At 44.4% G+C, this 15,373-nt stretch overlaps 1 protein-coding gene across 1 annotated transcript; it reads left to right on the forward strand.

Moving 5' to 3' along the window:
* The first annotated feature begins 6,634 nt into the window (after nucleotides 1-6,634).
* Nucleotides 6,635-7,663, forward strand: LOC105081168 (melanoma-associated antigen B4-like). Its single transcript, XM_010970304.1, is given in 1 exon segment — nucleotides 6,635-7,663. A coding segment is annotated over 1 exon segment (1,029 nt).
* The last annotated feature ends 7,710 nt before the right edge of the window (nucleotides 7,664-15,373 follow it).

Consider the following 15,373-nt stretch of genomic DNA (forward strand, 5'->3'; position numbering starts at 1 on the left):
GCCGTGGTGAAGTCCTGAGATTCAATGTGGGGGAAAAAAAAGTGGCAGGATGACATGCTTTTCATGGTCAAGTATATTCAGAAAACTCATCCTGCTGTATTATCCCCCTTGGAGTTTCTCAGTGCATAGTGGCATACTGAGGGCTCTGGGAAGTCCTGCTGTGAAAACAAAACCAGAAACTAAAACCTATTCAACTTTAAGTCAGCTTACTCTAAAATAATTAGAATTTTTTAATAGCACCTAATATTATTTCACAGGCCCCATTTTTGAAAATGCTGATGTAAACACCACTCCAGCACTGATTACGAGGTGTATTTGATCCCCTGTAACAAGGTCTCAGCAAGACATGTAAGCACAGCCTGCTTGCTGTTCCACCCGTCATTGCTGTCACTCTCTCCCCAGTAGGTCCTTTGCAGGCCCTCAAACTGGCTTTTTACCGAGTACCTTGATTTCTCCAAGTACCTCCCACATGAACTGAGAATAACAGAACTCCAGAAGAGAGGAACTTCAGAGGCCCAGGCAGCATTTCCAGTTAAAGCCCCTCACTCTCCACTCAGGTAGGTTTGCCAGGCATCCTGTATATCAACAGCCAGGTCCTATATTTCTTTGTCCTGTGTTATTTTCTCCTCAGATGACTCAAGGACGTGAGATCTGAAGGGAATGACCCCAGTTGAGCAGAGGGAAGCTTCCTATACTCTGTCAGGAGTCAAGCTGAGGAACCAGCATGAACAGTGACGGGACTACCTACCTCAGAAGAGAGAGTGTCCCCCAGAATCTAGGCCCTGCTGTCAACCTTAGGAGGGAGGACCCAGACAGAGGTGACCATGGGAGATGTCTCCTGACTTCCTTATAGGAGTCTCAGAGAAATGAAAGCCTTGGTTTGAAGGGAGATGGCCTCGTGTCAGTAGACTGAATGTCCCAGGAGCTGCTAGGAGTCACACAGAGGACTCTGAGTGAAGACTGAGGGGACCACCCACTCTAGTACAGGGGGACCCAATAAAGCCCAATTCTACCTACCCTACTGTGAGCCCTGGGAAGTCTCCAACTGGGTTGGCTGGCTGCACTGTGAAATGCCTCCTCAGTTCCTTTTTTAAGTGCTTATGGAACAAATAGGACAGGACACCCATGAGACCCTAGAGCACTGCCCTTAGGAAAAGTCTGGTGGAGCTGGCCTTTGTCCGAGCAAACAGAATTGAGTTTACCAGCTGAGACCACTTACGTCTTCCTTCTCTTCCTTAGCCTGTGGTGCCCCATTGCCATGCCTCCTACCCATACTCCCACCTACTGGTGCCAACAAGAGTGATCATGCCTCAGTATTAGAAGCACTGGTGCTACACATATGAGTGATGCTTCCAGGCCCACAGGGAGACCCAAAGACCCAAAGCTGGGAGAGTTCACAGGCCCCTCATTAAGCATGTCAGTTGAGGACTCCAGGGGTCAAGAAGAGAAAGTCAGAGAACCATGCAGCTTTGCCAGACACTAAGAAGATGTCCAAACACCATCTAGATTAGAAAGCGGTTTTGTTGGTGAATTCTCCAGTGCTCAGTTATCAAATGAAAGAGCCTATCTCCAAGTCAGACTTGGTGAAGAATGTCATAAAAAAATGAAAAAGAGCATTTCACATCCTGAGATCCTTAGGAGAGCCTCTGGGCATATGGAGCTGGTCTTTGGGGTTGATGTGAAGGAAGCTGACCACTCTCATGCCCTTGTCAGAAAACTGGACCTCACCTAAGATGAGAGGTTGAGTTATGTAAAGGGCATGCATAAGATCAGCCGCCTGGTGACTGTTCTGAGCCTGATATTCATGAAGGGCAGCTGTATCCCTGAGGAGATAGTCTGGGAAGAGCTGAATATAACAGATGTAAATTCAGGGAAGGGGCACTTCATCTTGCACATCCCATAAAGCTCATTATAGAGATTTGGTGCAGCTAAAGTAACAGTAGTACCAGCAGGCACCCAACAGTGATCCTCCACACTGAATTCCTGTGGCGTCCAGGATCCCATGCTAAAACCGGAAGTCCTGAAGTTTTTGGCCAACGTCAATGATATGGTCCCTAGTACCTTCCCGCCCCATTATGAAGAGGCTTTGAGAGATGAGAAAGAGAGAGCCCGAGCCAGAGCTGCAGCCAGGGATGGCCCTACTGCCACGGCCAGTGCGCATTCCAGGGCCATGCCAGCAGCTTCTATGGCTAGTGAAGTCTTCGGGAGAGTCCCCACTTTGTTTTTAAGGGGGCAGTCAGTGTTCTAAGTAGTAGAGGATCAGAGTAGGAATAAAGGGTGGACAATGTATGTCTTTTTGTGTTCCTGCTCTATATGGGTAACTTGTAGCCTTATTTGTTTATTGGTATTTATCAAATGTTCCTTTTCATGGAATATTTATTTAGCTTCAGAATCAAAGTTTTCGAATGACATAGCTCCCACATTTGTTGGAGTTTATCAGGTTTAAGAAGAGTTTTGATATTTAGTAAACTGAATTGAAAATCCTTGAATAATTTTTCCTGTGATCCACATAAAATAACATAGCTTTGGAACAGATATTTTCCTAGAAATGTGCAAAAAATTCACATTAAAATAGTTCGGATTATGAGAAGAAGAAGAAAAAATAAAAAGGCAAAATGTGGTAAATTCTGGGTTTGCCTTATTCCTTTTCATCTTTAGTTTTGTAATCTTAAAAGACATATACCTGGATTTGCTTGGCTTATTCAAGAATATTGGATACATTAATTGTAATAATTTAGACTACTTATTTACTGGCTCTTTAATTCTCCAAGCATTAATCAAACATCTACTCTATGGAAGGTTCCATCCTAGTACTGAGGATGGAAAGGAAAAAAACAGACCAAGCCACTGCCCATAAAATTTTAGTGGTTAGGAGAAGCTGTCATATAAAAAGATACTGAGATTTTCTCTCAGACCTAAAGGACAGGCAAAAGCAGGGAGGTGCCAGAAGAGCATTTCAAGTGTAAATTCCTTGAAGCAAGGCAGTGTTGGGCCTTGTGAAACTGCAGGTCCCTCAGTGGGATGCAGTTTAAGTTAGCTGCATGGTGGGCTGCAGGAGCCTGGGATAAAGGTGAGCAACTATGGTGAGCCCTGTAGTTGAAAGACTAAGCTTGGGATGGGAAACTGCCCTTAACAGTTACTTTGGGATTGTGACTAAAGCAGAGAAAAATCACCTGCAGGAGGGATCGTATGTGTCCTGTGCTCATGTCCCAGTGCAGGTGGTGAACATTGTGCAAATTAGATGTTTTATTCACATCATGTCCGGGGAGTTTCTGAGAAGTAAAGATGATTCTCCTTTGAGGCAAGATGGTAAGACGCCACTGGGCACCCTTTGCACTGGGCTGAGAGAATCAGAGGCTGTGCCATCAATGGGCATTCAAATGAAGTTATCATGTGTATACTCTTGACAAACTGGATACAAGTTCTAGGTTTTTGGTGATGGTTAAATTAATGAAAACAAGGGTGGTTTAGATGAAGGGCTGCTCAGAGGGAGGGAAGTTGTCAGTCCTTGACACAAATTTAGGAGCTTTGTTTTGCATCTAACTGGGGAACTGTATCATATACCCATATCAAACAATTTATTGATTGAGTTTTCTTTCTTCTAGGATGCTACGTATTTGCTGACTTCTACTGGAATAAAAAACAAAAACAAAAGAAAACAAAAAACAATCCCAGCACGGTAGGTGGTACCTATTAATTGGGGTCCAAATTAATTGTAGTAATAAATGCCACATTTTATTATTTATTATGAAGTCTCAGTATAGGCCAGTCACTTTGCCAGTCACTTAACACACAGTTATCCACTTTCTACCAGTGCTACAAGACAGAGTTTATCAAACCTACTTTGCAGTTGCAGAGCCTGATGCTCACAGAGTTTAGTAATGTGCCCAAATTCATATGGCTATTAAGGGACAGGTTTGAAACTAGATCCCTGATCTGGTTTAGTCAAGAGCCCACACTTCCAGTTCTTCCCAGCCTGAGGCCCACTTTGTGTTTCTTAATTCAATTTTATTCTTTCTTCTTAAATATGTGTCTCAGGCAATAAAAAAAAAATCTGTGCTCATACAACTGGGTTGGAATACATTCCCAGAGCAATATTAATACCAAAATAAATGGCAGGCATGAATAAAGAAAAGAAAGCTAATACTCAGCGACAACATGATCATTTACATATGCAGTGTCAGATAACCTCCAAAGACGAGGGGCTCACAAAATCATCCTGGACAGCCCCATCCCTGTAAAATATAAATGTATCAGAACAGAATTTACACGAGATTCTAAGTCTGGCTGGAGAAGAGAAGGAAAACATCAGCATATTTTTTCCCCTGAGAGCGCACCGCCTGTCTGGAACTCCTGCTTTATGCTTCAGCTTCCCCATCTCACATCACTCTGAAGACAGGGACCAAGGTTTGCAGAGGGGGAACTTCTCGGGTGTTCGCAGGGATGTGGCATCTCCCAAGAAGTTGTTAATCGAAGAGGCAGAAGCCAAGAGGAGGACGTCAGTGTCACACGGAGGACCCTGGGGGAAGACCCTGGAGCAGGACCCTGAGGGAGGAGCCTGAGGGACCGCCCACTGGTCCCGTGGAGCCCCGCGCCTGCCACACAGGGCCCCGACTTCAGCTTCTGAGGCGAGGCGCTGAACCGGCAGACGCGACGTTTGTTCGGCCCAGCGCTGTTTCCACGGACTCCTTCGGAGCCAAGGTAAGGGCCTGAATGTGGCCTAAAGGGACTTTCCTTCCCTCCCGCCACCCTCCGGTAACAGAGGTGACCCACCCACATTGCGCTCTGTGATCTGGCCCTGGGAGGCCCCAGCAGAGCTAGCGGGCTGACTTCGGCCTGAAATGTCTCAGGGAGAAAGCCTTGGTCTTTGAGGGTAGCCTCGGTTCTGCAGATGGAAGCAATGTAAGTCCTGGATGAGGGTCTCTAGTGCTAATGAGCAGTTAACCTTTTTACTGCTAATGAGTAGCAGCCTTTTGTCTACCACAAAAGGGGGCCACCCTGAGCAGCGCCCCTGTACTCAGCTCTAGGAGGCCCCAGACAAGGTAGACGGATGTGGAGTGACTTATCCCCTCCAGTGGCTAAGGGCTACACCTGATAACTCCCAAACTCAGCAAAGGAGGGCCCAGGCAGCACTGGCAGGCTGTGGTACCCCCTCATTTCCTCTGGAGGTGGTCTCGGGGAGGTGGGAGCCTAGGTCTAAGGGAATAAGCCCAATTTAGCAAAGGGACCTAGTCACTAACAGGATTCAGGGATGTGACACTGAGTGAGGATGGGAGGCCCCTCCCACAAAAAACGAGGCCACATAAAGCAACAGTCTTGTTTTCAGGCTTGGGAGAATTGGTCATTTTGACATGAGTTGCACTCACTTTTTCCCAGAACATCTCAGGGAGGTGAGAGACAAGGTCAGAGGGGGCAGCCTCAGGTCAGCAACAGAGGATTTCAGGTTATGCCAGGTGTCATGGTGAGAACCTGAGGACTGTGGGGATGTCCCATAACACATCAGTGAGACCACAAAGAATCCTCTTTATCATCATCCCTGGGAGATCTCAAGGGTAGGCGACAAGCAGAAGTGCCCCTCAGTTCCCACTGCAGGCTAACAGGGAAGCGAGGGTCTTGGCCTGAGGGAAATGGTCCCAGGTCAGCAGAGGGAGAAATCTTAGACCCTCTCACGAGTCAAATGTAGAGCTTGAGTTGGGATTTTGTGTGGGACCACAAGGACATCAATCTGCCTGCAACAGCTTTCATTCTTGGGAGACCACGCTTGGTAAGATAAGGTCATCTTCACTTCCTCCTAATGGGACTCAGGGAGTTTGACTCTTACTATTACATAGGCATCAGTTCAAGAAAAAGTGGTGCTTCCAACTGAGGAACCTGAGTGAGGACTCAAGGGACCATCTTACCCTGAATAGAGGGGACATCAGAGTGTCTTATCACAAGCCTTTGACTTCATCCCAGGAATCTCAGGGAAGGGCTGTTGGGTTGAGCATCCCCTTCACTTCTTTATATCAAGTCTAAAGGAGGCAAGATCCTAAGTCAGGTGCAGCCACCAGTCAACAAATGGAGAGTGGTGCCAAGCCTTGTAAGGAGCAAAGGTGAAGACTGTGAATGATGATCTCAGTGAACTCAGGACAGAAAGGACCCTACTAAGCTCTCAGCACTGGATGTCCCCTTGCAGGGAGGTGGACTGAGGCACCCCTTCACTTCCTTCTCCTGGATCCCAGGGAGCTTTAAGGTGTCAACTTTAGAGTAGCAGAGGGGAGGGTGCCCAGGCTCTGTCCAGAGTTGACATGATAATACTGATGATGAACTGAGAGGACCCCCCCCCCCCGCCAGTACCTGTATCACCTGAGTAAATCCAAGTCAGGGCTAATAGGATATGGAGTAAAACTCACTCTGAGGCCTCTATGGTTCCTCTGTGGGATTCTGTAGGGACGGGCTGACTAGGAAAACGGGAGCCTTGTGGGTTCCTAGAGCAGTGCCCTCAAGGAAACTTGCAGAGGCAGCCTTTGATAAAGCCAAAGTGGAATCTCCCTATTTTAAGGTGCTCACATGATCTCATTCTCCATCCTCCAGGTGTCCAAATCACCTGTCCATTGGCCCGCACTCCCATCTGCTGTCCCTGACTGCAGCCATCATGCCTCGTGGTCAGAAGAGTAAGCTCCGAGCTCGTGAGAAACGCCGCCATAACAGAGGTGAGACCCTAGGTCTTAGTGCTCAGACCACTGCAGCAGGGGAAGAAGAAACTACTTCCTCCTCCTCTCCTGTTTCTGGGGGTGCTCCCTCTAGCTCTTCTGTTGCTGTCACTGCCCAGAAGCCTAAGAAAGCCACAGCCACCACCAGAGCTGCTGCAAGTGTTTCATGCTCAAAATCTGATGTAGGTACTAAAGGCCAAGTTAAGAAAAGTGAAAATTCCTCCCAGGCTTCAACCTCCAGTGAGAGCTCTCCCGAAGATCCTCTAATCAGTAAGGCGGCGATGTTGGTGCAGTTCACACTCTAGTATAAAATGAAAGATCCCATTAAAAAGGCAGAAATGCTGAAGACTGTGGGCAAAAGGAATAGGAAGAATTTCCCTGAGATCCTTGGGAGAGCCTCTGAGCACATGGAACTGGTCTTTGGCCTCGAGCTGAAGGAAGTCAAACCCAACAGTCACTCCTATGCCCTGGTCAGCAAGCTAGATCTCACCGATGATGAGAGCCTGGGCAGTGGCTGGGGACTTCCTAAGAATGGGCTTCTGATACCTCTCCTGGGTATGATCTTCTTGAATGGCAACTGCACCTCTAAGTAGGAGACCTGGGAATTCCTGAATATTCTGGGTGTCTATGATCGAAGGAGTCACTTCATCTTTGGGGAGCCCAGGAAGCTTATCACAGAAGATTTGGTGCAGGAAAAGTACCTAGAGTACCGCCAGGTGCCCAACAGTGATCCTCCCCGCTATGAGTTCCTGTGGGGCCCAAAAGCCCACGCTGAAACCAGCAAGATGAAAGTCCTGGAGTTTTGGGCCAAGGTCAATGATACGGTCCCCACTGCCTTCCCAACCCATTATGAAGAGGCTTTGAGAGATGGGGAAGAGAGAGCCCGAGCCAGAGCTGCAGCCAGGGATGGCCCTACTGCCACGGCCAGTGCGCGTTCCAGGGCCACATCCAGCCGCTCCTCTCACCCCTAGGGAGGTCTGAGCAGATTCTTCACTTTGTAGTTGGAAAAGCCTGTTAACCAGTGCTCCTGATACGCATAAATAACTTGTTGACTTTTTTTGGTAATTTTAAAGTGGTTTTCTTTTCAATAGAAAGTTTATTTTGATTCAGAACATAAGTATATGAATGACATGGATCACACCCTTATTGCTGTTTATCAGATTTAAGAGTAAGAATTTTGTGTTTTGAAATACAAATTGGAAATCCTTACATAACTTTTGTGATCCAGAACAAGAATGACATAACCTTAGGATAGGAATATTTTTGGAAATGTGAAAGAACTCCACACTAAAATAGTTAAGATCAGAAGACAGATAGATAGATGACAGATAAAGTGAAGGTTGGTCAGTTCTTGGTTTGCCTTACTCCATTTAGTCTTTCTTTTTGTAAATTTAAAAGATACATACGTAACAAAGATATATACCTGGATTTGCTTATGTTTTTCAAGAATGTTTGAGAGTATAAAACATAGCAAATCACACCTCTGTTCATGGCTCTTATTTTACACAAACATTAATTGAGCATCTGCTGTTAAATCTTCCTGCTTGTACTAGGGATATTTAGTCAAAAAAGTCCAAGCTCCTGCCCATGCAATTACAGTTTCTAGGAGAAGCTATCATTATGGAAGAGGATGAGATACTCTCTACTTCAAGGAGAACAAGTAAAAGGCAGGTGAAGAGAACATATTACTTAGTTTTCATTGCTAAACAGAGTTTTGGTTAATTGGGAGGGGTTTTGGGGGCTAGAATGCAGCATATTCTCTGACATCTCTTAGATGTAAAAAAAAAAACAAAACAAAACCCAGCTGGATGGATGATAACATCTGAGGTCAAGATAATCATAGCAATAACTGCCATTTCCTAATGTCTCAATACAAGACAGGCTCAGTGGCAGAGGCTTTCCATACATTACAGGTATTTACCAGTCCTATGACACAGGGCTTACCAAACTCACTTCACAGTGGAGAGCCTGAAGCCCATAGATTCAGACTTTGGTAATATGCCAGAGTTCATAGGGCTAGTCAGTGACAGGCCTGGGACTAGACTTCTGGTCTCAATTACTGTAGAGCTCACACTGTTCTACTCCACCCCCCCCCCGCCCACCCCAACTGAGACACACCCTGTATCTCTTATTTAATTTTTTTCTCGGTAGTTCAAAATTTTTCTTAAGTGTTAAAAAGACAGGCCTTGTGCTCAAGCTACTAGATTGGAGTACATAGCCAGAGCAATAAGAATACCAAAGTATTTAAGAGGTATAAATAAACAAATGATAGAGACAGTGTTCGGTGACAGTATTATCATCTATATTTGCGATGTTAGATGACCTCAAAAGACCAGAGACTGTCAAAATCATCCTTACAGTCTCTTCCCTGTAGAAGGTAAACCTATCAGAATAGAAGTTCCATGGGAATCTTCATCTGGCTGATGAAGAGATGGAATAGATCAGTGTACTTTTTTTTCCCTGACAGGCTACTACCTGTCCTGGGACTCTTGCCTTGTGCTATGGCTTCCCCATCTCACCTTACTCCTGGGACAGGGACCCATTCTCTGCAAGGTTTGCAGAGCAAACACTGTTCAAGAGCTTCCAGAGATATGGAATTTCCTAAGAAGCCTTTAATCCAAAAGACAGAAACCAAGATGAGGGCCCCGTGCAGGAGAAATGAGGAGACCAACACCCCAGAATATAGAGGGGTTCACTGGGACACCAGTCCTGTCTGCTCTCAAACACAAAGGGTCTCAGACTGGGTTGTTAGGCTAAGCATACCCTCACTTATTCTTCAGGCTTCTCAGGGGCATGAGAATCTTGGTCTAAGGGCAGAGTTCTCATGTCGGTAGAGGAAAGAGTATCAGTCTCTCACAGAAATGGAGATAAAGACAAATGAGGATGATGGCAAACAGTAGGATCCCATAAAGTCACATCCACGTTGGCAGCCGTGTGAGTTCTAGAACAGTCCTGGGTAACACTTACTTTCAGTTCAGGTCCCAGGAAGGTGAGAACTTTGAAGACAGTGGCCTCAGATCAGCAGAGAATGGAGTCCCAGGAAGGGTGCAGAGTCAAAGTGTGTGTACATGGGGAGCACTCAGCCCATGACTAAAGGGGCTGCACTCGCCCCTTCTTTGCTGTTAGCCCTGGCCTCCGTAGGCAGGAGCTGGCAGGCTGAAGTGCCCCCTGAATTCTGGCTGGAAGGCCGCAAGGAGATGAGGACCTTGGTTTATAGGCTGGCTCTTCAGCAGAGAGTGGAATCCCAGGCATGACAGTGTCAAAGTAAAAGTCCTGTGTGAAGAATGTGGCAACCAACCACCCACTGACAGATAAATCCTTAGACAGTCCAGCTTCTGCAGTTGGCCCTGGGAGGCCACAGGCAGAGCTTTGGGGCTAAGTTTATCCCTTATTTACTGAGGGGGGATGGTCTCAGGGATTTAAAGTCCTTGGACTAATGCTGAAGGCCTCATGAGGCAGAGAAAGGATACCCAGTACTTAACAGGAGTCAACGTGATGACACTGAGTGACAATGAAACGATCTCTCCCAGAAAGAAGGGAGCATATAGAGCACTGTCCCTGCTGTCAGATCTGAGGCTATGTCACTTAGGCATGGTGATGTTATAAGTCATACTTACTTCCTCCCAGAGCATCTCATGGAGATGAGGAAGCTCAACAAAGGAGGCAGCGACAGCTCAGCAGAAGGAGGTTTTCCAGATTGTGCCAGGAGCCAAGGTAAGGACCCTGAAGACTGAAAAGGTTACCCATCTCATAACAGTGGGGGCAGAACATATTCCTTCCACTGCTGTTAACCTTGGGAAACCATGGGCTGTTGCGGCCAGACGAAGCAAACTCCACTTCTTCTAGGGGGTCTCGGGGAATTGGGGGCCTCAGTATGAGGGGAGGAGCCTCAAGGCAAGACATTGGATATTTCTAGTTTGTGCCAGGAGTTGGGGTGAGGACAGTGAAGAGTATGAGAACACACACCCCCATATCAGCAGTGGCCAGAGGGAATCTTCTGTGCTGTCAGCCCAGGAGGCCCCAAGCAAAGATGTCAGGCAGAGTGGCCTATCAGTTCCCTCCCAGGAGTCACAGGGAAGTGAGGGTTGTGGTCTCAAGGTGGTGGTCCCATGTCAACAGAGGGAGGAATCTTAGGCCTGCCTGGAAATCAAATTTAGGACCCTGACTTGGGACCCTGAGTGGGTCCATCTGTCATAGGGCCTCAACCGACCTGCCACAGCTTTCATTCTTGTGAGATCACAGGCAGATGTGGCCTGATAAAGCCACCCTTATTTCCCCTTGTTGGGTCACAGGAGGGGTGGGTCTTACTATGAGGAAATAGGCCTCAAGTCAAGAAGGAGGGGAACCCCAGGCCCTGCCAGAAGTTAAACTGGAGAGCCTGAGTAAAGGCTGAGGGGTCTACCCATCCCTGAATAGAGGAAACAAAAGAGAGTCATGCCCTACCCTTTGATAGCAGCTCTAGAAAGCTCAGGGCAGGGCTCTCAGGCGAGGCTCTCCTCATTTCTTTATGTCAGATCTAAGGGAGGTAAAATCCACCAGTCATGTGAAGGGAGGCGTGTGCTTCACAGTTACCTTACTTGCGCCGTCAGTCCTACCAGGCAGGGTGCATCAGCCTGCCTCGCAGATAAAGAGCCTGAGGCTCACTCACAAAGTTTAATAACATGACAGAGTTCCCATGGCCGGTAAGTGACACGGATGGAAATAGACCCATAATTTGAGTTAGTCTAATGCCCGCACTCTTTCACTCCTCTAAGCCTGCACTGACCTTGTGTCCCTTAACTCACTTTTTTTTCTCATTTCTGGGAAACGTGTCTCAAGCAATAAGGGCTCTGTGGTCAAACTACTGAATTGTAATTCATAGCAAAATGAAGGTGAGGTATGTATAGGGGAAAAAGAGGTAGTATTTGCTGAAAATAGGATCATCTACATATGTGATTTCAGATAAGCTTAAAAGATCAGGGACTCAAAAAATCATCTGTCTCAGCCATTTCTTTATAAAAATTAAACCTATTAGAACAGAAGTTACTTGAAAACTAAAGTCTGGCTGGGGAAGAGAAGGACTAGATTGATATGTTCTATTTCTCTTCCAGCCCACTACCTGGGCCCCCTTAACTTGTGCTGTGGATTTCCTATCTGACATCACTCCTAGGACAGGGACTCATTCTCTGCAAGGTTTGGAGTAGGGAAACTGCTCCAGAGTTTTCAGAGATGTGACATTTCCTAAGAACCCTTTGATCAAAGTGACAAGGGCCTATATGAGGACACCTGTGGATCAGGACTGGGGAAAGCAACATTCCAGCATATTGGGTGTTTCAAAGACACCAGCCCCCCCCCCCGCCCCCCACCTACTCTCAGACCTAGAAAGCTCCAGGCTGAGATTTCAGGCTGAGCATCTCCTCACTTTTTTTTGTCGCAATTGTTAGAGACTTGAGAGCTTTGGAGGGCAATCTTGGGTCAGTAGGAGTTGTCAGATGTAAATGTGAGGCCCCTTAAAAAGAAATGAAGGAAGCACCCACTCATGACACTGGGGTCCTGGGGAGTCCAGTTCTTGTTGTCAGCCCTTGGAGGTCCTGAATCTCATCCCAGGATGAAGTATAAAGAGTCTTTGAGAAATGAGAAAGAGAGACCCCGAGCCAGAGTTGCAGCCAAGCCTGGCACTACTGCCATGGCCAGTGTACATTCCAGAACCAAGTCCAGCAGCACCTTCCACACCTAGTGAAGTCTAGGGCAGAGCCTTCATTTATGGTTGAAAAGACAGGTCAATATTCTAAGTAATTGAATGCCAAGTGGAGCCACAGGGAACATGTTGTATGTCTTCTTTTCTTGCTCTACTTGAGTAAGTCTGAGATTTATCCTTTTCTGTTTGGGGGTTTCTTTTTGCTACTCCTAAAATACTGTTCCTTGTAATTGAAGGTTTATTTGACTTCGGTATCTGTGTTTATGAATAGTGTATATCACACATTTATTGCTGCTTTTCAGTATAAGTATAAAAGTCTTAATATTTTGTACAACAAATCAAAACTGCTTGAATTTCTTTTTGTGGTCCAGAAAAAGATAACATGTCAGGTGTATTGGGATTTTCTTGTGAAAAAAGATTGTTGGTATCAAGAAATAAAGGGTCTTGGTTGAGTGGCATTGGCAAGATGGTGGAATAGGAATTCTCAGCACTTGTTTCTCCACAGAAACACAAGTTTTAAAATGATATGAGTAACAAAATGTAAAAGATCCAGAATCCAGTTAAGAAGTTTCAGTATCCCAGACTTGCATAAAACCTAGATTAACTGCACTTGAAATGGGTAAGAAGAGCAATTTGACTTTATTGGGATCAGCCCCTCCCTAAAGCTGACACAGCTCAGCACCAAGAGAGATTGTGACCTCTCTCTGGAGAGAGAGAGAGTGAGGTGGATGTTCCAGGTCCCTGGGCAACTGTTAGAACTCATAAATGTATTCAGTAAAGTTGCAGGATACAAAATCAACACACACAAACATTAGCTGTGTTTCTAAACACTAACAACTATCTGAGAGAGAAATTAAGAAAACAGTTCTGTTTAAAATATGTCAAAAATAATAAGATACTTAGGAATAAATTTAACCAAGGAGGTGAAAGATCTGTACACTGAAAACAACAAGACATTGATGGAAGAAATTGAAAAAGACGCAAATAAAAGGGAAGATACCCCAAGGGCATGGATTGGAAGAATTAATATTGTTAAAATATTTACACTACCCAAAGTGATCTGTAGACCCAGTGCAATATCATAATTCCAATGGAATTTTTCACAGAAATAGAAATAAATTCTAAAATTCACTTGAAACTACAAAGGACCTTGAATAGACAAAGTGATCTTGAGAAAGAGGAGCCAAGATGGAAGCATCACACTTCTTGACTTTGAACTATATTACAAAACACTGTGATACCAGCATAAAAACAGACACACAAATCAATGAAACAGAATAGAGTCCAGAAATAAACCCTTGCATATATGGTCAAGTAATCTTTGACAAATGCTCAAAGAATACACAATGGAGAAAGGATAGTGTCCTCAACAAATAGTGTTGAGAAAACTGAATAACTACATGGAAAAGAATTAAACTGGATGCTTATCTTACATTATACTCAAAAAATAATGCAAAGTGGATTAAAGACTTAAAAATGAGATCAGAAATCATAAAACTCCTAGAAGAAAACATGGGGAAAAACTCCTTGACATTGGTCTTGGCGATGCTTTTTTGTTTTAATTTGACAACAGAAAGACAAGAAAAGTGAAAATGAATAAGTGGGAGTACATCAAATTAAAAAGATCCTGTACAGCAATGGAAACAATCAACAAAATGAAAAGACAACCTGTGGAATAGGAGAAAATGTTTACAAACCATATATCTGATAAGAAGCTAGCATCCAAATTACATAAGGAACTCATACAACTCAATAGCAAACAAATTAATTTTAAAAAAATAGCTCAGTTAAACTGAGCAAAGAATCTGAGTAGTTTTCCAAAGAAGACATACAAATGGTCTACAGGTATATGAAAAGGTGCTCAGCATAACTGATCCTCAGAGAAATGCAAATAAAAACCACAGTAAGATATCACCTGACACATGTTGGGATAGCTATTATCAAAAAGATAAGTGACAACAAGTGTTGGCAAGGGTGTTGAAGAAAGAAAGAGACTTTTTGTACACTGTTGGTGGGAATATAAATTGCCACAGCCATTATGGAAAAGCGTGGAGAGTCCTTAGAAAAGTGAAAGGAGAGCTACCATATGGTTTAGCAGTCCTACTTCTGAATATACAGTTGACCCTTGAACAACACAAGTTTGAACTGCGCCATTCGCTTATATATGGATTTTTTTTCAATAAATATATTGTAAAACTTTTTGATGATTTGGAGCAACTTGAAAAAACCCAGAGATGAACTACATAGCCTAGGAATATCCAAAAAAAATTAAGAAAAAGTGAGGTTATGTCATGCATGCATAAAATATATGTAGATACTAGTCTATTTTATTATTTCCTACCATAAAATATACACAAATCTATTATAAAAAGGTAAAATTTATCCAAACCTATGCACATACATTTACAGACCATGCAAAGCACCATTCACATATGAGAGAAGTGTAAACAAGTGTAAAGATACAGTATTAAATTATAACTGCTTGGTACATACTGTCCTACTGTAATAATTTCATAGCCAACTCCTGTTGCTTTTGCAGTGAGTTTTAATATCAGCTTAAGACTACCATCATCTCCACATGAGCAGTCCGTTTCTCTAGTAAATTGTGTATCTCAGTAAAAAGGGATCTCTCGTTCTCAAGTATTTCTCATCGTGTTTAGTACCATACTGTAAATCCTGAATAACACCATGGGCCCCATACAAAGTGCCACTAGTGATGCTGGAAGTGCTCCCAAGAAGCAGAGAAAAGTCATGACATTACAAGAAAAAGTTGAATTGCTTAATATGCAGCTGGGGTTGCCACTGTTTCAAAATGAATGAATCCAGCATAAGGACCATTATTTTAAAAAGAAAAGGAAATTCATGAAGGTGTAGCTGCAGCTACACAGGCAGGTATGAAAACCTTGCACATTTTGTGAAATTTAACTTTAGTATTAAAAATATAGCTTTTATGTAAGTGCAGGATTTCTGTAAGAAAGACATACCTATAGACTCTAATATGATT

Source organism: Camelus bactrianus, chromosome X, assembly GCF_048773025.1.
Source record: "Camelus bactrianus isolate YW-2024 breed Bactrian camel chromosome X, ASM4877302v1, whole genome shotgun sequence".
Lineage (NCBI taxonomy): Eukaryota > Metazoa > Chordata > Mammalia > Artiodactyla > Camelidae > Camelus > Camelus bactrianus.